Source organism: Sander vitreus, chromosome 16 (genome assembly GCF_031162955.1).
Source record: "Sander vitreus isolate 19-12246 chromosome 16, sanVit1, whole genome shotgun sequence".
Taxonomy (NCBI): Eukaryota; Metazoa; Chordata; class Actinopteri; order Perciformes; family Percidae; genus Sander; species Sander vitreus.
The window spans coordinates 20,883,933-20,909,003 of NC_135870.1; the positions used below are offsets into that span (position 1 = coordinate 20,883,933).

General features: G+C 43.1%; 1 protein-coding gene across 1 annotated transcript; it reads left to right on the forward strand.

Annotated features, from left to right (window-relative positions):
* The first annotated feature begins 1,763 nt into the window (after positions 1 to 1,763).
* Positions 1,764 to 13,138, forward strand: pigo (phosphatidylinositol glycan anchor biosynthesis, class O). The gene is made up of 11 exons (XM_078270631.1): positions 1,764 to 1,961; positions 2,302 to 2,780; positions 4,172 to 4,315; positions 4,407 to 4,530; positions 4,766 to 4,925; positions 8,813 to 8,995; positions 9,191 to 10,787; positions 10,894 to 11,097; positions 11,624 to 11,808; positions 12,462 to 12,532; positions 12,925 to 13,138. The coding sequence occupies exons 2-11, from the start codon at positions 2,303 to 2,305 to the stop codon at positions 13,052 to 13,054; spliced, it is 3,276 nt and encodes a 1,091-aa protein (XP_078126757.1). The 5' UTR covers positions 1,764 to 1,961; position 2,302; the 3' UTR covers positions 13,055 to 13,138.
* Positions 13,139 to 25,071: the final 11,933 nt, after the last annotated feature.

Sequence of the window (25,071 nt, forward strand, 5' to 3'; positions counted from 1 at the left end):
GTTTCCGTAACTGTCGTGACTAACTGTCCCCACCCCCTCCCCCAACCATCTTGTCGGTGATTGGCTGGAGTGGTTTGTTGTATTTTGGTGCACAGCCTGTGCCTCTTAAGGGGGTAAGCGAGCGTCCACAAAGCGTAGCACTCACCCGCCGTTAGCATTCCATTGACTGCCATTCATTTTGACGCCACTTTGACAGCGAATAACTTTACATCTGAGGCGTTTAAAGACTCTATTTGTCCATTGTTTATTTCTAAAGAATCAAGACAATGTATAAAATGCTCCGTTACCTTGTATATTACGTTACGGCTCCGTAGCAGACGTTTTTGTAAAAAATAGGCTAACGATTGTGTTGTAACCACACGACTTTCTGTCGCATAGTAGACAAATAACCGTACAGTACAGGAGAAGTTCGCAGGCAGTTTGGACTTACATTAGCTGTTTACGTTTAATTACTAATGTTAACTAGCATTTTAGTTAGCAATAATTAGCCTGTGCCCATGTTATCTCCTTACATATACCTACGCTCTCCGTCTCTGCAAGATTGGGAATGATTGAGATTTTTCTTGGCACAGCTACCAGAAGACTTCCAACTTTCAGACAGGTTGCTCACGTCACATTTACGTCGTCTCTCTCAGTTGGAGGCTGCGCGGTAACGCTCAGCACTCACCGGAAAAGTGCTTCTAATATCCTTCACTGGTCTCCATCCAGAGCAACGGGATCTGTTGGTCCATTCATTTAACTGTCTATGGTGCCTCTAGTGTTTGTTTGACGTTTACGACCCCTGTGTTGTCTCCCGAGCCTGGGCTTTTTCACAGTGTTTTCAGGGGGCAGCCAGCCAGCGGATCAAGGAGAGATGCCTACGATTTGAGACAAAAATGAAATCGAGCTGAAACCATGCAGGAACTCAAAGTGCACCTTTAAAATGTGCCACTATGATTTTAAATGAGCGGAGGTATGGTACAAATGGGCCAGGGTTCATTCCATGGGGCATGGCGGGAGAAACAAAGTGCCAGAATTCAGCAGCTTTAGATTTCATACCAATATTATTTGACATTTGAGTTCCAAAGTATGCCACATGTACTAACAAGGATTTAAAGAAACTGCTCAGAAATGTTTGGGAGCATATACACTTTACATCGCATGTATTTATTTACCAAAATATACCTGCATTAGATTATTTATTGTTTTACAAGATTACAATCTACAGAATAGTGAATGAGTTGTTGGTTCCGTGACATACTGACAGAGTGACACATCGTTGCTTCCTTCCTCCTCTATGTTGGATAGAGATTAGTTATGTTGTTATGATATGATCATAGTTAGCCCTTTACTTTGCCTCACAGACGGCTTGGATCCTATAACATGAATGTAGTTTTGTTTGCAATGTATCTTATTACATTTTAAACCAATTGAATAATTGTGCCAACAAATAAAAAAAAAAGTAATCCAGTATCTTTGGTACATTTCCGTCCTCCATTCATTTAACTACCAGACATCATAACTGTGAAGAAAAAAAATTGATATCTATGAATAATGGTTTGGAGAATAGCTGACTGTAAAAAATAAGAGCTGAAGATGTCCTCCTCTGTTTAATATTTGGTTTAGGTAATTTGAAAGAACGGTCGAAAGCAAGGTTAGCCCAAAGAGTTACCTCTATTACGCTTTGGTTAGCCTGAAAGTCTGAATTCAGGGATTTATTTCCAATCGGGGGAAAAAAAAAAAAAAAAAAATCGGTGTTGCATAGAAAACGGTCCGTCCCATATTTCCGCCGGGTTGCACGCACACTGAAGTTCCTAGCTGTCACCAGCCATCTAATCTCGTACTGAAATCCATGAAGGTGATAGGGGTGTCGCGCCGTTCTCTGTTTACCTAAAACACCTGGGACACCTGTGTTGTAAGCACACACATTCACGCCCCCCCCCTCTCCGGCCGAGAGAGGACGAAAATCCGACTGCTACAAGGTCAGTGACAAGACCGAGGCAAGCTAGCCTCGGGGCTAACTTAACTCTGGGTTCATTTACAGACGTTAACCGTCCCCTCCTCTTGACGTTAGCTTGTTAATAGTACCTGTCACGTCTTGACGCCGCGTGTGCTGTGTATTTCGGTTTAAGTGGAACTTGAGCTTTTCTCTCAATTTGCACGTTACTAGCATTAGCATCTCATGTAGCAGGTGTTGCCCAAAGACTTGTTTCTTTGACTTTTTTTTATTTATTTTTTTACCTTGTGTGAAACAAGTGTGCCCGGATTTTTACCTGTAACGTTAACGGTAACGTCACTCCTGTCACCTTTGTGTCTGTGTAGGATGAGGGGGCTCCCGGTGCTGTCCCTGCTCCTTTGGATGTGTGCGATGTACTTTGTGGGCATCTACCTGTTTGTGGGTGGATTCCTGCTGGTGAGGCTTGAAGTGAACAGGACCAGCACCTGTGGAGACGTGCTGCAGCCCGGAGAGGAGCCAGTGGACTTCTGCCGCGTCCAGCCCCGTTTCCGCAGGGCTGTCCTCCTCATCATCGACGCCCTTAAGATCGATTTCGCTTGGTTTGACCCCAACAACACGGCGCCAAGACCGTATGAGAACAAGCTGCCTGTGTTGGAGGAGACGGTCTCATCCAGGCCTTCCCACAGCCGCCTGTACCCTTTCCGCGCCGACCCGCCTACGACCACCATGCAGAGGATCAAGGGCTTCACCACGGGCTCCTTGCCTACCTTTGTGGATGTAGGTAATAACTTTGCATCCAGTGCCATCTTGGAGGACAACCTCATCCACCAGTTTGGGCAAGTGGGTGAGTAGTTACACAGTTGTATGTATGAGGTGCAGTACACTACAATACTACACATTGCACACTACATACATGGCATTATATATGTAAGGTTTAGAAGTGGAGTTAATTCATATGTGAAAGGTGTAAGGCTCAGAATTTAATATAATTTATATTTGAGTTAATTTACTAGAAATGTATTTACAATGTTTAGTCAGTTAATCATTTACATATTTATGTTCCACAATTATTAGTTGCATATTTACATGTTTACGTATTTAACATAGTCAGGATATTCTGTTGAATCTGCCTCTCTGATTCCCTCACCTTACCTCAGTCTAAGTTCTCGCTTCTGATTGGTTAGTTCAGTCACGTGGAAGGTCCGAACAAGGAAGTGTTGTTGTGGTGAGTGGTGTTCAGTAGAGTACCGCTTGAGAAAGTCAGAAGGTCTCCATCCTGCTGTTTATTCTCATAAAGAGTGATCCACCACCACATACCGAACCCTCACGTTACATATATATCAAAGAGCAAAAAAAACGGACATATGTGTGTGTTAGTTTCACAGTCTTTTATATAAGGCTGAGGTGAAGTAGTGGCTATTACATCAAAGGGCTGCACTGCTGTCTAGCTGTTCTGACCACAGCCTAATGCTTGAAAGTTTAAACCTTTACTGTGTAGACTGTTTTGGGTTTTAGCTGAACTGCAGGAGCACAGAGCAGTCCGGCATTTCAAACGGTGGGAGAAAGAAAGGATACAACTCTGCTTTACTGTCATAAGATCATGACAATGGTGCCAGTATATTAAAAGGTGCTCAAAGCGATGTCACACATTTTTTTTTGTCACATACAGCAAACATCTCCTCACAATCCGCTAGCTGCCTGTCCCCTGAACACCCTGTAAAAAAAAGTGGTCTCTGTAGACAGCCCAGGCTCCACAAACGCCAACAAAAACAAACTGGGCCAACCTGCACCACGAAACATAAACACTGTTCCAGCCAATAACCGACAAGAAGGATTTGGGGGTGGGGGGGGGGTTAGTGAGCGGAAGCACGGAAGGGAGGGGGAGGGGACGGGATAAGGAGGAAGAGGAGGGAGGGGCGAGCTAGCCTCTGTTTTGTTTGACAATACTTCGAACGTCAACAAGAAGTGATGTCACCCAACATCGCTTAGAGCACCTTTTTAATAATATGTAGCCTAGTAAAAGTCTGATGTATCACAATTTTGTATAAGAAACTAAATATAGATCAAGGGTTGAAAAGTTTTAGAATTGGACAATCCAGAAAGTCTTGAGAGATTCTTCTTACATCATACTTTAATCACACCTCAAAGTCCATTTTAATAGGTGAAAATGTGTTTGCGTGAACTAATGCCGTTGCCTGATTTAGTTCATTTGAAAGGTGCGTAATCCCCTCACAGGCAAACGAGTGGTGTTCATGGGCGACGACACTTGGGAGAACCTTTTTCCGAAGAAGTTCCACCGCTCTCTGCCCTTCCCCTCTTTCAACGTGAAGGATCTGCACACCGTGGACAATGGGATCCTCCAGCACCTCTACACAACTAGTACGTATCCACTTCTGCACTTCTGCACTGTTCTTGTATTGTCCGCGCGCTTCACATCTGTCCGCCCGTCCCTTGCTGTTGGTTTTGACAGTGGTGGGGGACGACTGGGATGTCCTGGTTGCTCATTTCCTCGGAGTGGATCATTGCGGCCACAGGTTTGGTCCCGACCATCCGGCCATGGCCGACAAGCTCACCCAGATGGATGGAGTCATCAGGTCAGACAACAGCTGCTACAAGCTTGTTTCACAGCAGCAGTGCTGTAGATAAGTCCTGTCACTTAGTAACACTGTTATTAGAAGATGCTGATCCAGATAGCTCTTTTTTTAACACTGCTTACAATGACTGCAATTGAGTAATGATGTCATGTCACATCATGGAATTTGAATTGCAGGAACCCTAATTAATCTCTCTTTGAAACCCCCTCGGACCATATTCACGCTTTTCCTCCAGGTCTGTGATTGACCGTCTGCAGAATGACACCCTCCTGGTGGTGATGGGAGATCACGGGATGACGGACACCGGAGATCACGGCGGAGAAAGTCAGAAGGAGACCGACGCTGCCATCTTCCTCTACAGTCCGTCCCCTCTGTTTCCCGGACCGCCGTCCCAGGTCGGTAGAGTAGCCAGCTTTTTTTTATTTTATTTTTTTCACGGTCAGTTTTCTCACATGAGACGATCGATATGTGAAAGAAGGACATGCACAAAGAACATTTTTTTTTTATTTTGTGGTCAAGAACGCAGTAGGATGATTGTCTAGCCAATGAATCTGTCTAAAGAAAGGCTTTGTGCATTATTGAGGGAACGTTTCATTGGAGAAGACAGAGGGGTAAAGACAAATGTAAAAGATCTTTTTGGTCTATTTCTTTGCGGCATTGCAGCGTTATGCTATCCCTATGAGTTTGTATCAAATACATGAATAATTTAAAGCTGCAAGCAGCGTTGGACTGGCCCTCGCTCCTTTTCGCGCGTATGGAGTTACTGGCGGACCCTGCATTTGCACAACCGTCGGACACAGCGCGCGCAGTGGAGTGTGTGCCGTTTGAGATGGTGCATTGCAAAAGTTGTACCAAGTGTAGGGGGCGGGGCAAACCGTCATCAATGAAAAAGGAACTCTCTTCTGAGTTCAATGATACCTCACACAATAGTCTACGATAAAAGGGTCATTAGTTATGAAAGGGGCGTGGCTGAAGCATAGGGGGCGTGCCAAACCATCTCCAATGATAAGGGAACTCTACTGAGTCCAATGATACCTCACACAATGGTCTACATCAAACGGGTCATTAGTTATGAAAGGGGGCGTGGCTTTAGCATACGGGGCGGGCTTAACTATGACCAATGACAAAGGAACTCTCTATTGAGTTCAATGATACCGCACACAAGACTCTACCTTAAATGGTTCTAAAGCCATAAAAGGGGGCGTGGCTTGAGTATGTGGACCTGGTTAAAGTATCATGTCAGTGTCAGTATGTGGACCACACATTCTAAGTTTCATGTAAATCGGATGACGTTTGTCATGTAAGGCTGATTTCCTGTTGCCAGTGGGGGGCGCTATCACCGAAAGTCAATATTGGCCTGTACATGTCCTCAGGCCTGGACCCTTCTCAATCGTGAGAAATTTCGGGCAGATACAACAACGTACACTCAAGTTACAACAACTTCATTGTTCATCGATAAATGCTCAAAATGGCCAATTGGACAATGTACACTGGAGTTACACCCACTTCCTGTTTCAATGGCGAAACGCACAAAATGTCTGCCCCGCCACAGCTAGGCCCTATGACGAAAACTCAAGCTTTTAATAACTTTTCATCTTTAAGGTCTTAACATGACACAGACCAAATTTGAAGTCGATCGGATGAAATCTCCAGGAGGAGTTTGTTAAAGTATGACGTGTGGAAATGCTCGGGCCCAGGTCTACGTAAAAAAAACGACAATAATACGCCTAATTAAATGACAGTTCTGGCCCACTTTTTAAGTTAGTAAAGTACTGACAGTTGAGAAATAAGGGGTTTATAACCAGGTCTGCAAAGTCTCAAAGGAGACCTATCATATACTGCTTTCAGGTTGTATTTTGTGTTTCTACTAGAACATATTTTATATGCTTAATGTTCAAAAAACACAAAAAAGGATTTTCCTCATACTGCCCATGGCTGCTGCACCTGTATTCACCCTCTGTGTGAGACGCTCTGCTGGAGCGCCTGTCTCTTTTTTTTGCTGATTGTCACATTTAACATCAGATTTCCTGTCCTGTCTCTGCTAAATGCTTCATTCCGGTAATCGGTTGAGCGTTTCCCACAGATTAGAAAGCAATTTGAGGAGGATCACGCTGTTGGATGCCGTCCTCCTCTCCTACTTCAACGCCTAACAAATCTCTCTCTCCCTGACCCTGTCTTCCACTGGTTGAAGCCTGAAAATATTGAAAACAAATGAATAGCATAACTAATTCCACTGGTCGGACTGTTCATCTCTGTTTGAGAGTGATACCTCCGGTTCAGGCTGGTCCTCATCCTCAACGCGTGCCTTTTTCAGTCGCGGAAAATACTTTTCAATACTCCTCTGGATTGAAGCAGCAAACATTCATTGTAAGAGTAAAAAATGACATGACATTATTTATAATACGTTTATTTGATTCACAGCTGCTACGTATAGTGTTTTGACCTCGACGACCCAACTGTATTTCACCGCAAGCTTGCGACTAGTTAACTTTCTAAAGCGGGCGCAATCGCTTGTTTGCTAAGAGTCGGGTCGGTGATTGTGAATGTGCGATTGTGTAAAAGGTGTTCACGAGATGGATACCAACCTTTCGTGAACTTGTGAATTTCGCCATCCGTCTTCTCTCCTTTACGGAGACAGACGCCGTGTGCACGGTGGGCTCCATGGTGTTTTAAGCCTCCAACGTCGCCTTCCAGGCAGCTAAACCTCACCTTAACCCTAAATATAACCATTGCCGCGCTGCCTGGAAGGCGACGTTGGGGGCTAAAAACACCGCACGGTGGGAGGAGCTGTGTGTGTGTGTGTGTGTGTGTGTGTGTGTGTGTGTGTGTGTGTGTGTGTGTGTGCGAGCGAGACACAAGTGACAGAGAGACGGAGGAGAGCAGGGAAAGGAAATGCAGCTGAACGTGTTTTAAATAGCGTTAAAAAAAAAAAAAATTAATAACGAAACGCAATGTGCGGCGGCCGGTGTTGATAGTGCGGCGCACCGCCACACATTGTGGGAAACACTGCGGTTAACTAGTTGTAAATGAAATGCAGAGTGAGAGAGAAGCACGGTTTTAGACTGCTGAAAGTTTACAGAACAGACTCATTATATTCTATATATCAATAACTGGCAGAAAGCAACCTTTGACTCCTGGACCTTTTTGAAAGAACATGAAATGCTGTCAAACAGACGAAAAACAACAGATGCTGCCCACAAATAAGGAACCTTTTCATCTATTTGTGTGTTTTGTGTCATTTCATTTATTATTTTATTATATCAGAAAACAAAACATTTCAGAATCAGAAATACTTTAATAATCCCAGGGGGAAATGATTATTGTTACAAACTCCAGATATACAAACAACATATATTATACAGACAACATATATATTAGGAACAGAACGGAGTGTTTGCGATGATATGAATATGAAACATTAAACCAGTCAGTGCATGGTCATTTCTGTTCATGGTTGGCTGTGCAGTTCCCCGAATCCACTAAATTGATGCTGGCAGGTTGCTGGTCTCTGCCTGTTCAGGGTTAAAAGTGGATCTCGCACTAGAAAAGTGAACTTCACCGATGATTTCCATAATTGCAGTGTAATTGGAGCGTTGCATAATACATTGTGGAGAATCGTAGGTTACATGAGTACACAGAAAATACCACTGCTACACAAGGCGTGAACTAATCCACCAATCTCAAGAATAAATGGCACTGCAGTGGTGGCTCACTCACTGCTTGAGTTAACGGAGTCCTTTATTCTTAATGTGCTTGCAGTTAAGGGACTAATTATGGTAATTTATGTATAAAATACGTGAAGGTGTATCCGTTTCTTGATCTATTTATTGTCCTCTTAACTAGGGCTTAAGAGGACAAGCAGGTTGCCTAAATGAATCCAGTGATTTAATGCTATGCTAAGTAACTTTAGCTGAACAGCAGCCACCGTGGCCACAAATGTTAGATTGCAAGATAATGGCATATTGAATTTGCATTCTTTTCCTGAAGTTCTCTTAAGTCAGCTGCAAGTACAAGAAGAGTATTCAAACATATTCAGTAGTCAATGTCTGTCAGACGGCGTCTATCTGAAGTTAACTAACATTAGCCACCGTGAGCTCCTAGTCAAGTCACCTTTTCATTTGTAAAACGAACACCGAGTTATTTCTTCCTTCAAAAGTGGTCTCACTTTAAATCAGGAACTAACCGATCAAAGAATAAGTAAAGTAAGTAAACAATGTTACGAATCTGACCCTAAAAAATACACAGATAATGGAGTAGTCATCTTATTTTCTCCTCTTTGCAGAGTGAACCGGACGTGGTGCCCCAGACAGACCTGGTGCCTACCCTGGCTCTGCTGCTTGGAGTTCCCATCCCGTACAGCAGTGTGGGGCAGGTTCTCTTGCCTCTGTTCCCCCCCCATGGGCAGACAGAAGGTGCAGTTGGACGTCTCAGCCAGCTGGAGGCACTGTGGATCAATGCAAAACAGGTGCTCTCCTCAGTTAGGAGCTGTCTAGCACAGTTTTTCTTTTTTTTTCTTTTTAATGTCTCCCCACAGGAAAAGAAAAAAAAAAACCCCATCAGACTTCACATATCATGGAGCATGTTCAGTTATTGTGTGTAGGTGGTTTTTCTTTTTTTTTTTTTTATGTGTATTCACCTCATGACTGTTATGTTTCTGAAGGTAAACCGTTTCCTAGAGACTTACTCCGGCATGGCCAAAGACATCCCGCCAGAGAGCCTCTCTCGGCTGAAGCGCCAATTCTCCCGCCTCTCCTCTGAGTACCTCAGCTCGGTAAGAGAGGGTCGGTCACCCTCCCCACAGCTGGCCGCCTCGCTGCAGGCCTACCTCACCTCCGTCAGAGACACCTGCCGAGCCACCTGGGCTCGATTCAACCCCCTTAAAATGGCAGTCGGTTTGGCCATCCTGGCATTCGCCTGCTTGACGTGTTTCCTCCTGTCTGAGCTGTCCCTGGTGCTGATCAGGGAGAACGCTCCCGGACTCAAGGCCCCGGTGGTCGTGGCACTGGTGGCGGGGGCTTGCGCGGCTGCTTGTCAGCTGCTCACGCAGGGCTACGTCGAGGCGGCGTGGTGTCTGGCCTCCGCTGCCCTCAGCTCCGAACTCCTCTTTCTCTGGAGAGCCCGTCGGTGCGGAACCATCCCCGCGGACAAAAACGGAGCCAAAGCTCCAAAGTGTACTACCTGGCTGACCCCGTGCCACCTCCTCATCCCGCCTCTCTTGGTGCCACTTCTCCGCTGCGCCTCCCTGCTCTCGGACAGCTACGTGATCGCCGAAGGCCGGGCGGTGACCTTTCTGGTGTTCTCTCTGGCGCTCTACATTCCCATCCATCTCAACTGGGATGGCCTGCTCCTGCCCCCCAGCCATGACCCTCTCAAGGCTGCGGGGTTCCTGCCGCCCCCAGCCTTGTCCCCGTCGACCGTGAGGAAAGAAAGCAGCATCCTCCTCGCCTGCTTGGGGCTCCTCGTCGGCAGCCTCTATCTCTCCCTCTCCTTCCACGCCTGTCGGGAAGAGCAGGGCTCCTGCCAGCCGTCTCCGTTCCTCTCTCCTCTGTCCCGGTTGCAGGACAGCCAGCTGAAGAACCTGCACTACGTCCTCTCCGTCTTCTCCCTGGGGTTGTGGACGTATCTGCTGAGGCGCTGCCTCCGCCACTACGGTAACCTCAACTCCTCCGGCGGGACAGTGTTCACAGCCCACTGGATCCTGCCACTGCTGTCCGTGTGCCTGGCGCTCCACTGGGCGGTCAGCGCCACTCCAGAGGACAGCTTCAGGAATCTGGCCGAGCTGATCAGCCTGGCCCAGCTGGCCCTCCCCAGGGCCGCCTTCTGTCTCCTGGGACTGGGGCTGCTCCTGATCTGGCTGGATCCCCTCACCGTTTTCGTCAAGACCAGGGGCGCGGCCTCAGCCCGAGCTTCGTCTCTGCCCCCGCCGAGCTACCGGGCGAGCACCGGCATCAGCCCCCAAGCCGAGCTGCACCACCTCATCCCCCAGATCTACCAGCGCATGCGCCGCTCCATGGACGACGGCGAGCTGAGCGGGGGCGGCGAGGTGGACAGCAGTCCCGCCGTGAAGGCCTACGGACTGGGAACCGTCTACTCCGCCCCCTTGCTGCTGTTCTGTGGCCTGCTGGGAATTGGCCTGCTGCTGCTGCACCCAGAGGGCATGGCTCTGTCTTTCCTCCTGCTGCTGCTTGAAATGGGAGCGCTGTTGCACATTCACGCTTCCTCCACTAACCTCAGTAGCCTGCATGGAACATATTCTGGTGAGATTCCTCAGAATCGCACGTCTTTTGCGCTTTTTGTTTGTCCCTCATGACTGTGAAGATTTGACCCCACTCACCCGCCACCCTCTCACTGTTTCCCCCTCAGGTGGCTTTAACGTGCCCTGGACTCCAGTGGTGCTCTGGTCCCTGGCGGCCACCCAGTTCTTCCACGCCACAGGTCACCTCCCCACCTTCCCGTCCATCCAGTGGGGCGCTGCCTTCGTGGGGTTCCCTGACGGACACACGGGCACCCTGCTGCCCGCCTCACTGGTCACCCTCAACACTTTTGCCTCACACATCTTGTTCGCAGGTAGTTATTAACAGAGAAGCAACGTGAGTTATGAGATATGATTTTAAAAACGAATGAAATAACTAATTGATGTTTCTTAATGGAAATTAGGCTGTTGCAGCTGCAAAAGTATTAGCATTCAGCTGGGACAAAAGACAAGCTACGATATAAACAAAGATTAAATAGAATATACAATATGCGATGGAAAAAGATGAAAAAAAATCTTTTCACTGTAACATTTAGATGGGATGACCTAATTCAAAAAGATAAAAAGCTATTATTTTGACTACATGATTAAATGCAAGGCCAAGGTATATTAGTTTTTTATTCAGTTATGTATCGTTTTTTCAACAACAATGCACTCCAAAAATGTCATATTATGCAGGGGAGATACAGAAAACTGAAAGCAAATAGAATGAATACCAAAAGAAATTCAGTCGGAACAAAGCAGATGATTGGTAGAGTTTGGCAACCCAACGGTAGGAGTGAAACCGTGAGCCTGTTGCCATGCTGATTCGCATTTGTGTCCACGTCTCGTCGTCCTCAGTGGGTTGCCCGCTGCTGCTGTTCTGGCCCCTGGTGTGCGAGGTGCGTGGGAGCAGGGGAGCGAGAGCTTGTGGCGAAGAGGGAGAGGACGCCGTGATGGAGATGAGGCTGCGGGAAAACCCCCAGCAGTTCAGCTCGGCCCTTCTTCAGCTCTCAACACGCTACCTCTTCATTCTCGGAGCGCAGGTACGTCCGCACGCCACGGCACGCCTTTGTTCGCCCAGTATGGGTTAGGGCTGTGCAATCAATCGGCATATAATCGCGATTGTGATTTCGGCTCCCAATGATCACAAAAACAGAATAATCGAGAAAAACTATTATTTAGCTCATTATGTTTTGCAAGTAAACTCTTATTTTCTCTTGTGTTCTGAATGACAAAATAAAAGGAATTTTAAATAGAAGTATTAAGGCAAATTTCACGGTTGCGTTGTTTTTTTTTTTTTTTTTTACTGTTGATTTATTTCACTGTTTTTTAGTTGTTTTTTTTCCAAGTTCAATAATTGCAACATCTTTCCAGAAGTCAACGAGTAATATCGTGTTAAATTATCGTGATTTCAATAATCGTGATTAGATTTTTTTTTCCCCCCATAATCGAGCAGCCCTGGTACAGATTCACACATTAGAGGAGCGTCTATTAACTGTCTGTTTGCTCATCAATGGAAATCATTCATTCAGTTCAGGAATCTAAGTCCCCTTTAAGTGTGATTTTTTTGTTGTTGTTTTTTTTTGTTTTTATTAATCGTATCATTTTGTCTCGTGTGTGTGCAGTCCCGCCCATTCCATGTGTATCTTTATCACATCACGCGAGTCTGTACATGTGTCTGTGCGCCTCTTCACAGGTCTTCGCTTCGGTCTGCGCAGCTGCTATCCTCAGGAGACACCTAATGGTGTGGAAGGTTTTCGCACCCAAGTAAGTGACTGAATGGATTTTCCAGCTCACACGAACTCTCTTACAGTAAAAGGCTTTTGAGGATACTCAGCGCTGATATCGTATTAAGTATAGGCGCACTTTAGTAAAAAGGTCTACTTTTCTGTAGACGATTCCTACCTTTTATTTATATATTTATGTCTTATATGTTTCTAAACCGTAGGGGGGGTAGTATTTTGACTAACCATGTGTGTTGCACAGCCAGTATCAGTGCGCAGCCCGTTGGCTTTGAATTGCATTACATTTTAAGGTTTAAAACAGTTGGAAAGTTGGACTTTACATTGAAATTAGAAAATTGGAATTGTTTTAAATGTGTGCATCTCTCAGCCGCCATTACAGAGTCCTCTGTTTTCTCTCCCCCCCCCCTCCTCCAGGTTAATGTTCGAGGCCTCGGGGTTCCTGGTGAGCAGCGTGTCTCTACTGATCGGGGTCACACTAGTGCTGAGAGTAGACGTGGCCGTGGGCCGCTGGTTTAAGAGACTCGTCCCGGACGCGTCTAGGTAGCGACGGCAGCGCTGCTGCTTAACCGCAGAAGCCCGCCAGAGCTCACTGTGCCACAGAGAAAAGGGACACGGTGGCGTCACTGTAGTTTTTAATACCGACCTCTCACAAGAAAGACGTTGCCAACCGTGTCTCACGTAAGGATCCCCACAAACACGTCGCGTGAGGTTGCCACTTATTGTAACTCTCTTTGAGGGCTATGTCATGCATTACTGACACTGGGGGCCACCTCCTTTTCAGCCAGAGACTTAAGGGCATCTTAGACTGACTGAACTCTTCTGGATCGCATCTGGACTCGCGTAGATACCATAATGCATTTGTAGACCACCTCACTTAGCTCATGAGGTTGAAGGCCTATGTGGTTAGAGCAGGAACCACAGTTTCTGAATGTCTCCTGAACTCCTCTGTTTTCTAATAGAACTAATAGAATGGATGAAACCTACCGAGCTCTCCAAGCCTGGCCAGTCTGGCAAATGGTTCATGGTGCAACGGTCAAAAAGCTTCCCGAAATACATAACGCTAAACAGTTTACACTAGCAACATGGCTGTCGCAGTTCATTTAAACATTTAAACCAAACTGGCCTTCAAGGAATTCCCCCCCCCCCCTAACTTTGTTACTGAGGCATAAGTTCAATGTTATAGGAGGGGGAAATAGAACTAAACGAGTATGTGAATCTTGAGTCGGTTCAGTGTCTTACTGCTGAAGCTGACATTGGGACTCCACAGCGACAGAATGACCACTTTAACCACCAAAGCCAACCAATCTGCCACCCAATGTCTGGCGCTACTTCACGGTCAATTTGCAAGCCGATCTATTCCGTTTTGGTGAAATCCATGCAAGTGCATTACACCATGTCTGTCATCGCTGAAGGAACTTTTCCATATTGTTTTTTTTATTTTTTTTTTTAATGTTTTCTATTTCCAAGATGTTGAAATAACCAGCGTGTCTTGTTACTGCCAATTGATAGTATTACTGTGAACATTTTTGTTTTTTCGTTCGGGTTTTCAATCTGTTGAATCTAGCGCTTTTATTATTGTAGGGTTCCGATTCCTCACTTTAATGCCCATTTATAATCGAGTTTCTTTTAATCACAGATCTTTCTTTCATCTCAAATTATACTTTTGTCGTAATTAGGCCAATTCTTCCCCCCCCCCCACCTCCCCCTGGAATAGGTGCCTAGCTTTGACCAATGCCTTTTTTTTTCGTGTATGATGTCATTATGTTGAAAGGGTCATTAAATCCAGGACCTCCAGAAACGCCGTCAGTAAATGTATTTCTGCGGGACGTCTGAGTCAGTGTTGGATGTGAGATCTGTTACTGTGATGCAGCTGTAGTCAGCAGCTGAAGCTCATTAGCTAATGCATGAAGGGATGTCGACTCAGGATGAATTAGCATTTCTCAGGCTGTTGTATGGAAGTGATTGGTCATTTATAGCGGCTGCTTTAATGATTAGCCCAAGTGATGGTTTGGCTAGGTTGTGTGATGACGGGGCTTTTTTTTCTGTTTTAAAAGAAAGTATAATATATAAATATCTGATTAATTAAGATGATTTTTTTCCATTCTGTGAAAAATGTAATAAAAACTTTTTTACACGACATCTTGGCCTCACAATGATTTAGAAAATATCACAGTTTCACTGTCATGATTTGTGGTGCATCCGTGTTTCACTTTAGCATTATTTATTGTTGCGGTGCATAAAAGTTGTATTTAATGTCTTCGTTTTATTGATTCAAAAAGGACTTGATGGAGAAGACGGGTGCCGCCATAAGTTTTTACTGCCCATCAGTCAAGGTGCGTCATTCATTATTCACCGGGGCCTTCCACGTTTCCAGTTCCCATAAATCTTAAGTCGTCAAACGTCTCACTTGTACGAACAGGCAAAGGGGCGACGACATATTCAAGAAAGTGTCTGTTGCTTCCTCAGCTTTCCTATAACCCGTTTTCCCCCATAAACTAATCTACTATACTCATATCAAAGACTAGTGGCCAGCTTTTGAGATGCATTTTGAAACTCAATACATTGAATTTAAAGTGCTCATATTATGGTCATTTTCAGGTTCATAATTGTATTTAGAGGTTTTATCAGAATAGGTTTACATGGTTTAATTTTCAAAAAACATTTTTGTTGTACTGCACATTGTTGAGCTCTCTGTTTTAGCTACAGAGTGAGACGTCACACTTCTATTCATTCTTTGTTGGGAGTCGCACATGTGCAGTAGCTATGTAAGCACTGCTAGCCAGTCAGAAGCAGAGTATGAGGGCGTGCCACGCTAGCAGCTAGGCGAGCATTATAACGTGTGTTACAAAGTGAAGCATGTTCGTCACGGAAGTAAAAGCTGGACTACAATAAAGCTGTTTGGAGCAGTTGGTGAACAGTGTTTTCTGTTGGAGATGGTAAGTCCCTTTGCGGTGGACTTTGGGCTTTTTCACTTTGTAAACCTATTACATGCACAAAAAAGATATTTAACACAATTAAGGAAAGGGAAAAAGCCAAAAAGCATAATATTAACACTTTAAGTTAGTTTGTCCATTTTGTTACATATACTGTATTTACCCTTTAAATGCAAATTACAGAAAATCATTTGATCAATGGACACAGCATATAAACTGGACAGGGTTGAATGAACCCATATTGGATCGTGTTCACAATGTGCATCTGACAAACTTTCAATAGCTACATCCCATGTCCCTTATTTGATAGCTTCTTGACTCCTCGGTGAAGGCCGTCTCAAAGATCTTATTTCTGCCCCGAGAAACGAGCATCGAGGAGCTATAGCCGAGGGATCCTCGGCTACAGCTCCTCGAGATCTCGAGTTTGAAAGTCGAGATCTTGTGTTTAGTGTTTGCCCCATAGACTGTATATTATGGTTTGCCCCCAGTAGGCCTACTTTTTTTTCTTCTTTTTTTCCCCTTCGTTTTTTTTTTTTCCTCCTTGTCACAAACTCGAGATCTCGCAAGAGTGTTTGTCCCATAGACAGTATATAAACTGGACAAACAGATCCCGTTGCTCTGGACGGGAGACCAGTGAAGTCTATTAGAAGCACTTTTCCGGTGAGCGCTTAGCGTTACTGCGCAGCCTCCAACTGAGAGAGACGACGTAAATGTGACGTGAGCATCCTGTCTGAAAGTTGGAGGTCTTCTGGTAGCTGTGCCAAGAAAAATCTCAATAATTCCCAATCTTGCAGAGGCGGAGAGCGTAGGTATATGTAAGGAGATAACATAGGCACAGGCTAATTATTGCTAACTAAAATACTAGTTAACATTAATAATTAAACTTAAACAGCTAATGTAAGTCCAAACTGCCTGCGAGCTTCTCCTGTACTATACGGTAATTCCTCTACAATGCGACAGTAAGTCGCGTGGTTATGAGACAACAGTTAGCCTATTTTTACAAAAACGTCTGCTACGGAGCCATAACGTGAGATACAAGGTAATGGAGCATTTTATACATTGTCGTGTTTCTTTAGAAATAAACAATGGACAAATAGAGTCTTTAAACGCTTCAGATGTAAAGTTATTCGCTGTCAAAGTGGTGTCAAAATGAATGGCAGTCAATGGGATGCTAACGGCGGGTGAGTGCTAGGTAGCATCAAAATGGCGCCACAGGAGCTACGCTTTGTGGAAGCTGGCTTACCCCCTTGGTTTGTCCCCAGTACATGTTTTTCTTCCTCCATGTCACCTCCGGGGCTCCATAGTTTGGAAAAAGACTGTTGGAAGAAACTGCTGTGTGATGCTAATTATCTTTATTTTGCATTTACTCATCATACTTTGTTATGCAGTTACTCTAGAAGAAGTTCACTATCTTTAATGATCAGTTTGCCAATATGTGGTTCTAGCCATAAAAATAAATAATTAAAAACACTTCACAGTAACATCCAGGAAATCATCACTAGCTGTTGCTGTTTGAAGCTTTGGATTTCTTATTATTTTGGATGTGAAACACCATTATGACTTTGAAGCTGTGGATCAGATTGCCAAGCTTTCATTCAAAGCATCAGTGCCTCTCCAATTGCCTATAATTATCAGACGAGCAGCCCTTTGGACAACAATCCCAGCATTTTCCGCTTGCATCAACTATTAAAGTCAGACCAATTTGTATTACGGGGATGGAAAATTATCTGGCTGCCCTCTGATGTTTGTGCTCTGAGTTCAGTGAAAAAGGGCTGGACCTTTCCACAGGGGACCAAACATAAAACTGTTTTGATGATATCCATAATCACTTTCCGCAGAGAATGAATAGGATGTAGAGTGTCTGGACTCAGAGTGGATTTATGGGAGTAACATTTTCAGCCATTACACCACTAACCAGGCTCAGTTACAGGATATGGAAAGGCAAACTTTTTCTCCACAAAGTTGCTCTGAGAAGTGCCAATAAGATCAAAAGTTAGTTGTAATAGATAAAGAACTAAAAGCCAAAGCAGCCACGTCTCTTAATGTTGTTTAATAATGTTTTGTTATTGTGTTAAGACGATACTAAGAAGAGAAAAAAAAAGACAAAATTACATTCAAAAATGTTACTTACCCGATAATAACGTTTTTCCTGGTAAAATCTAGTAGGTAAAAGTCTAGGTAGTTTGGTGTTGATATTACCTGCTATTTTTGATCATATGTTATATAATCATAAAAAATGCACATGTACAGCTGTCCATATTTACGACTGCGGTGTGTAAGTCAATTACACTTTGAAAATGTAACGCAGTGTTGCTTTGATGCAGGTTTGGCGGCCTCCCCCACTAACAATGAAAACTACCAGATTGAGAGGTAATTACAGAATGTACTCCAAATACATTGAATGGCTATTGTTAAATATGTTAAAAACATGGTTTGAGTTCAGGAAAATCTTAAGAATTATAACTTTGTATAGGCTTATAGTAGCAGTGTGCTAGGCTGATTGATTGGGTTTTAATAAAAAAGAGAAGAAATGCTGTAAAATCAGATTCTGTGTATCTGAAAATAAAGTTATTGGATTATTAAACATGGTTGAAGTCAGCAGGGTGTTTGATTTGTGTGATTAGGGACATACTTGCTTATTCTAACATGAATTATGATGGGAGTGAATGGACGGGGGATTGTTAACACTATAAAATGCAATGTTCATTAATTTGCATTGTCACAATATACACATTAGCCTACTTATGTTTTCACACACAGACAGTAATGTCTACATTATCTGGATTTAAGTAGCATGTAACATTACTCATCCCAGGGGTGTAATTGTTTCTGAATTTACTTTGTGTATGCGATTAAGCGATTAATGTACTTTAATCGCTTTTAGAGCAAACCCTGTGTTCAATACAAAATGTCTGCTGCTGGGCTATTCAGTAATCTGTCTTTTAATTTCTCTCCCAAGCCATGGTAACTTGCATGTCTCAGATTCCAGTGCGAAAGAGAAAACACAATGGTGGTAAATCACGTACACCGCTTTTAAAATGTTGCAGTGGAGAATGTTTATCAGTTGATTAGGTATGCAGTCTCAGTTCAACTATTTGTTTGATGGTTTGATCTTGTCTTTGACGGGAAAAAAAACGGAATTTTATATTAAAAGGAAAGAATACGAAAACCATTTGATGAACACTGCTTGTAGTTCTCCTACTTTAGCAGCTTCCAGGGAACATTTTCACGTCAGTTTGTATTCTGCCTGAGTAATAATGCAATGTACCTGTCTGTGATTTAAAAATGCACTCTTGAAAGAGACATTTTACTTAAGGGTATCTGTTTTAAAATGGGTAAACTCGGGTTCTAGCTCACAGTTATAAGAATAAAACTTATATGGTATACTTCATTTACATAAATACCATAATACCAGATAGGTTGTTGGTCAAAGGATGTTTACTGAATTGAATTTCATGCACTTGGATTGGTTTAGTTCTCTATATGTCTATATTCAGTCTACAGGGATAATATTGCTGTAAATATTGTTAGATCTGAATCTGATGCAATCAATGCCAGCGGACCTGCCAGAGGGCTCAACATACTCAGAAAAGGAACATGTTCAGAGTAAAAGGCTGAGTGCTTCTTAAAGGGTCAGATACAAAAAGGCTTGAAATGCACAGTGAGGGCAGCAGATAATAGGCTGTACATATGCAGTACATATGCCCTGCGTTCCAATACCTATACTATCATTCTATTCAGTATGCCAGAGAAAGATTTAGTATGTCCCAATACATAGTATGTCAAATGTCAGTCTGCCAAAAAATATCAGGATGTCCTGCTGCATCCAGTCAGATTTTGCAGTCTTTAGGCCAGCATGCTTTTCTTGCTATTCTGACCCACAATTCTTTGCGCAGCATACATGAGCAAGATGGTGAAAGTTCAAGGCGCAATATTGGGCCTCATTCACCAAACGTTCTTAAGAACAAATGTGTTCTTAAACCCCACTTAACGCAGTTTTCACGAAGAACAGAATCTACGCACACTCTTACGCACAATTTAGAGCTGACACGTTTGCGCAAAACAAGTAGCTATACCGTACTCGTCCGTTCTAATTTAAAATGTAATAGTTCTCTCCATTTTGGAACTAATCACTTTCATTATTTTACACATAATTATACGTTTGTTTGTTTGTTTTAATAAATACACACTACCACTCATTTGTAAAGAACTTTGAATTGCCATTGTGTATGAATTGTGCTAGGCCTATATAAATAAACTTGCCTTCAATTCAATTCAGAATCAATTATGTTAACGAGGGAGGCCTGCCATCCAATAATAAGTGATCACGCTATTTATACGGCAAGAGTATCTTCTATGTTTTGAAATTTAAAAAAAATTGCCTCAGATTTCAGATCGAACCGTTTCTTTTTCTACGTCATCGGTTCTGCGTCCTTCTCCGGATACAGCGTTCACTGCATGAGTAACTGCATTCCATGCATCGGTTTTATTTGCTGCTTATTATGCACTGCTAAATATTGCCGCTGCTAAATGTGATGTCTTGTTTTTCGCTAACTTCTTGCAGCACTACCTCCACTTCAGAATTACTAAAGTTTTTCCCTTTCTTTTGGAGTCGAGGCCTCCACCGTCTTTGCCGTGTCTTTTGGACATTTCTCTAAGTGTGTACAGGACACGGCCCTGCCATCTCATGCCCTTTTATGGGAATTAACGGGGTGTTTACCTTTGCTAAATAGGAGCAACGGGCACGAGCTTTTAACGTACGAAGACATTGGGATTCATCATTCTAAGAACACACCTGCGAACAATTCTGCTGTTTAAGAACACGTCATGAATCAGACCTAGACTTTTCTTAGGGACTTTCTTAAGAACATATTTAAGAGAAAACTTAGGAAGATATTGGTGAATGAGGCCCAATGTTATTAAGAAGTAGTATGTCCCAATTGTATGCATACTGCATGCAACTAGAGCCTTAACAATTCCAAATTTTACTGTACAATTAACTGTCTCAGAAATAATTGCGATTTACAATATAATTGTCTATAATATTTAATTATGTATTACTTTTTCTTTTTTTTTAAAACAAATTAAAGTTTTAAATGAATTCCAGAATACATCTTTTGGTTATATTACTCTTATGTGACCAAGATAATGTAATAACACAGGTACACAGCCTATGAAGTAAACCACGCCTCTTTATTGTCATAAAACATTGTATTTTTTTCTTAAATGAACATAAAACTGATTTTAATTATGTCAGTACATACTTAACAAGGGCAGCTGCAGTACATACTAAGTAAGGTAAAAAGAAAAACAATGCAATTTGGAACTCATCTAGTTTTTTTTTTGTTGTGATGCTTGTTAGGACATTATGGACTGCATTCTTATCCTGAACTCTTACTCTAACCTTGCTTTTCTCTGCTACATGCCTAATTCTACCTACACAATTTAAACCAAGTCTGAATCCTACAATTAACTGTGGAAATGCATTACTGTCCCCTGTTGGCTGTTTTTCAGAAGTGAAGAACAGCCAAAATGTCACAATGTTGCATATGTGCATGCACATATACTTTTTTCTAGTAACAAGACTGGCCCAACTCATGAGTGACATTATTATCCATGTATGCATACTGTACAACCAAGGTGTTATATGTGAAATATGAGCAGACAAACATTTCCACTTCTCCCTCCGTGAGTTACCGGATTATTGGGACCAAACCGGAGCCGCTGAGCGGTGAAATTCTGGCAAGACTAACGGAGCTGGTTCCGAATGGTGACCTTCAAGTTGTTTGGTAACAAAACCAAACAAATCCCTGTGCAGGACATCCTGGACACATTTAGAACACTGCTAGCAAGCAGCTAACAAGCCATGTATTTTCTTTGGAGGTTAGTGGAGACCTAATATGAGAGTAAATATTAACATGTGGACACATACTCCAAATGAATGCTAATGTTGCTCTGTGTCCTCTGGATCTGTAAATCAAATAGTTTGCTAACAAGTCAGTGTTGTGTTAACAGCTTGTTCCGCTGCCCCCAAGCATGGAAAAAAAATAAATCAATGAATATTGTTTTAAGTATTGTGGAGCAAGACTATGCAAATAGGTTATTTGTTCAGAGAAGCCCTAGGCTCCATAGGAAGCCAAATCAGGGAGGCCAAGACTGGAGTTATGCAGCGTGGATGCGATGTTACCGGCAATTTCCACTGGATGCGGAACGGCTGCGGAACGGCTCCGGAACGTCGACGGAGTCATTAGGTTTCCACTGACTGCGGAACGTCTGCGTCCCTACTCCGTCCGAGCTCTGGCGGTCTGCAGCCCTCTGGAGCAGATACGCAGAGCTTCTATTTTTGCCGGACGCCGGAGAGCTCCAGATAGTGCAGGACAGGAAGTCGAGCACAGAAACAAAATAAGAATCCAGTTAATTTTCAAAGTAAAATACACGTGCTCACGGCGGATCATATTTCCCTGCACTACGACTCTGGATGGAAACAAACTGTTGTTGGTTTTGTGGTTGTATTCTACGTGAATTTGCGAGATATTGTGGGTCCTGTCAGTCATGGCCGCAGCCGTGCCGCAACTAATCCGGACCTAGTGGGTATTGACAGACGGCGGAGCGCGCAGCCGTTCCGCATCCAGTGGAAATCCACAGTTACAGATGGCAAACACAGATGGGCAGGAGTAGGGTAGCTTATGATAACTATGCTCTTTCGACCACTTGGCAACACACAAAGCCACTGACTGCTGTTTGAAAATGAACAATAACCAGTTCTTCAAAGTGGTGAAAACCACTGGCCTTCACGCATCATGGGGCCAAGACAGCTCCCACTGTGAGAGTTAAAGTCAGCATCCTGTGTGTGTAATCTGACACATTCTCACCTCCCTGGCCAGTCAATTCTCTGGTGTTTCCATGCATTTGTTTCTACACGTCTGGTATATTTTAGTCTTTGTAAATCACAAATCATGTTCAGGCATTTCTCCTCAGAAACAGAAACAGACACACAAGACAAAAGGCTTCAGATTGGTCGAGTGGTTTAGTTTCGGTCCTTGGAGCAGAATGAGCTTGTAGGCGTTCGAAGTGTGAAAGAAAAAGGAATTGGCTGTGATAAGATAGTGATCTCATCCAACATTTTTTTTCTGTTAATATGAAAGAGGGTTTCATTGCTGCTTTTGAGAGCCGGTAAAAGATTCTATGCTGGTGGGAAATCTCAGTCTTATGTCTGTGCCATACTTCTTTTTTTTTTTAAAAAGGTTGCAGAGCTGAGACAGTGAACTCCTGCTGAACAGCTGCTAAATGAAACGCTGAGATGATTTTACATCACTGTTGATGCTCTGAAGTGGAAGAAAGACCAGATAGATCAGATGAGGACATTATAGTGACCTAGTGATTTTCTATTGATCCTCCTGAGGACAAAATGTCAAAAGGTCAGGTTGCTGAGGCTTGAACTCACTCAACACGCTTTCTAAAGCTACGTTCACACTGCAAGTCTTAATGCTTAATTCGGATTTTTTGCTCAGATCCGATTTTTTGTTTGGCTGTTCACATTACCTTTTAAAATGTGGCCTATATCAGATTCCAGTGTGAACTGTTTGCGACCAACAATGACATCAGACGCAGCACGCTGTTGTTAGGGAGGTTATGGAGAAAGTAAGCATTTTCGCTTTTATTTCAGAATGTTTGTGTAACGGCAGCCGTAACATTAATGAGCAGGTGCTGAGGAGGAGAAGAATGAAGAGAAAGAGAGCCCAATTGGCTATTTTGGCCTTTTGCGGGGTTATGCCTGCAAATTCACTACAGAGGTCTGTGTGGATGCAGAGACAAAGCCAGGAGTGGTGGGACTGCATTGTGAATAGCTTCACAGAGACGCAGTTTATTCAAAACTTTCGGATGTCGGGGGCAACTTTTGATTATCTATGTCAGCGCCTCTCCTCAAGAGTCCCACCGGCGCATAACTGTGTCAAATGTCGATGTAGATTGACGTAAAAGTCGCATCGAATCCGCCTTGGTTGTTGGTTTGTTGCATTGAAAAAAAATAATAAAAAAAATAATATTTTGATTCAGCACCACATATGGAAGTGGTCTAAATCAGTTTGAACAAAAATCAGATCTGGGCAAGATTTGAGTGTTCACACTATTCTATCAGAATCAGATTTATCAGATTTGATAAACATAGTCTGAACGTAGCCTAAGCAGTATGATGCACATACTGGGTTCACTGCCTCAGGCCAAAGTAGATAGTGGCAGAGTAGTCATAAGTCGTAAAGTACACTTATCGGACACCGTTATCTTGTAACGTTGAAAGGATTTCCTCAGCAAACAAAACAATTCAGCAATTTTTTGCATTATTAATATCCACTTTTTCCCTCAACGACTTTTAGCTCATCAGTAGTGCCATTGGGTTTTATAAAACTGCCTGAAAAACTGCTATACAGTACATTCAACTCTCCCGTGGTCCACTTAGTGTAGTATTGCACATTACCCAAGATAATTTAAAACTTGTCTTGCTTATGAATAATGCATTTTCAAGGGCCATATGTCCATAGGAGTCAAATAGATTTACTTTCCTTCAGCTATTCCAAACAAACACACACACACACACACACACACACACACACACACACATTCTGGTCAGACAATATTCCTTGGGTGATACCAAAGCAGCTTCCACCTTAAACCACAATCCAGTATTGGTGATTCAGAACGGTATTAAGCTGCTTGCTTGCTCGCTGCTTTTGTGGCGCACAGATGTTTCTAAATTTGGACTTGGAATTTAAAGTGTTGAGCCACAGCTAGGATTAGATAATATTAAAAAGCTGGCTGTGGTTTTATGGAGATAAATTATCACTGTGCTAATCTCTCATCAAGCTGTTATCACAATAATGTATTTTTTTCCAGGAATACCAAAATAATGCATTTAATTCAAAACATGTCCTATGTTACAGTAGATAAAAAAAATATAAACAAATGCATTTAATAGTTTCAAATAAAGTAAGTCATTTTCTCGATTCTGCTACTTGACGGATCGACAGTGCAGTTCAGTTCAGTTTCCAGTCTTCGCTGAGCTATCGTGCGCAACAACTCAGCAACACAGAAACGAGGACTCAAAAGCATGACTTACAAACATTAAGGGGAAGGAAAAACAAAACAAGGTGCAGGTCAGCAGCAGGGAACACAGTCAGAACAGACAAATCCAAAAGGGCATTTCAACAAGCAGACAGAAACCCCAAATGACAGGCAAGGGTAAAAAAACCAAGGGAGGTAGGAGGACAAGAGGAATGAACTACAGCGTGGATGGCACATCTGAGCTAAACATGCAGGACATATATATATATATATATATATATATATATATATATATATATATATATATATATATATATATATATATATATATATATATATAGCCTGGGGAGCTAATTAGGGGATTGGCAGCAGGTGTGCAGGTGAGTGTGGGGATCAGGTGATGTTGACAGCTGGGAGTAGATACACTAACGACTAGTGCAGGACATGGAAGGAACGGCAGGCACTGAAACAGGCCTTTTTTTAATCAAGATATTTTGACGTGTCAGAGGAGGGAAAGCAATTAACCATGGATGTATTCCATTTAGCCACTTCAGTTTGTCTTGGTATTGTG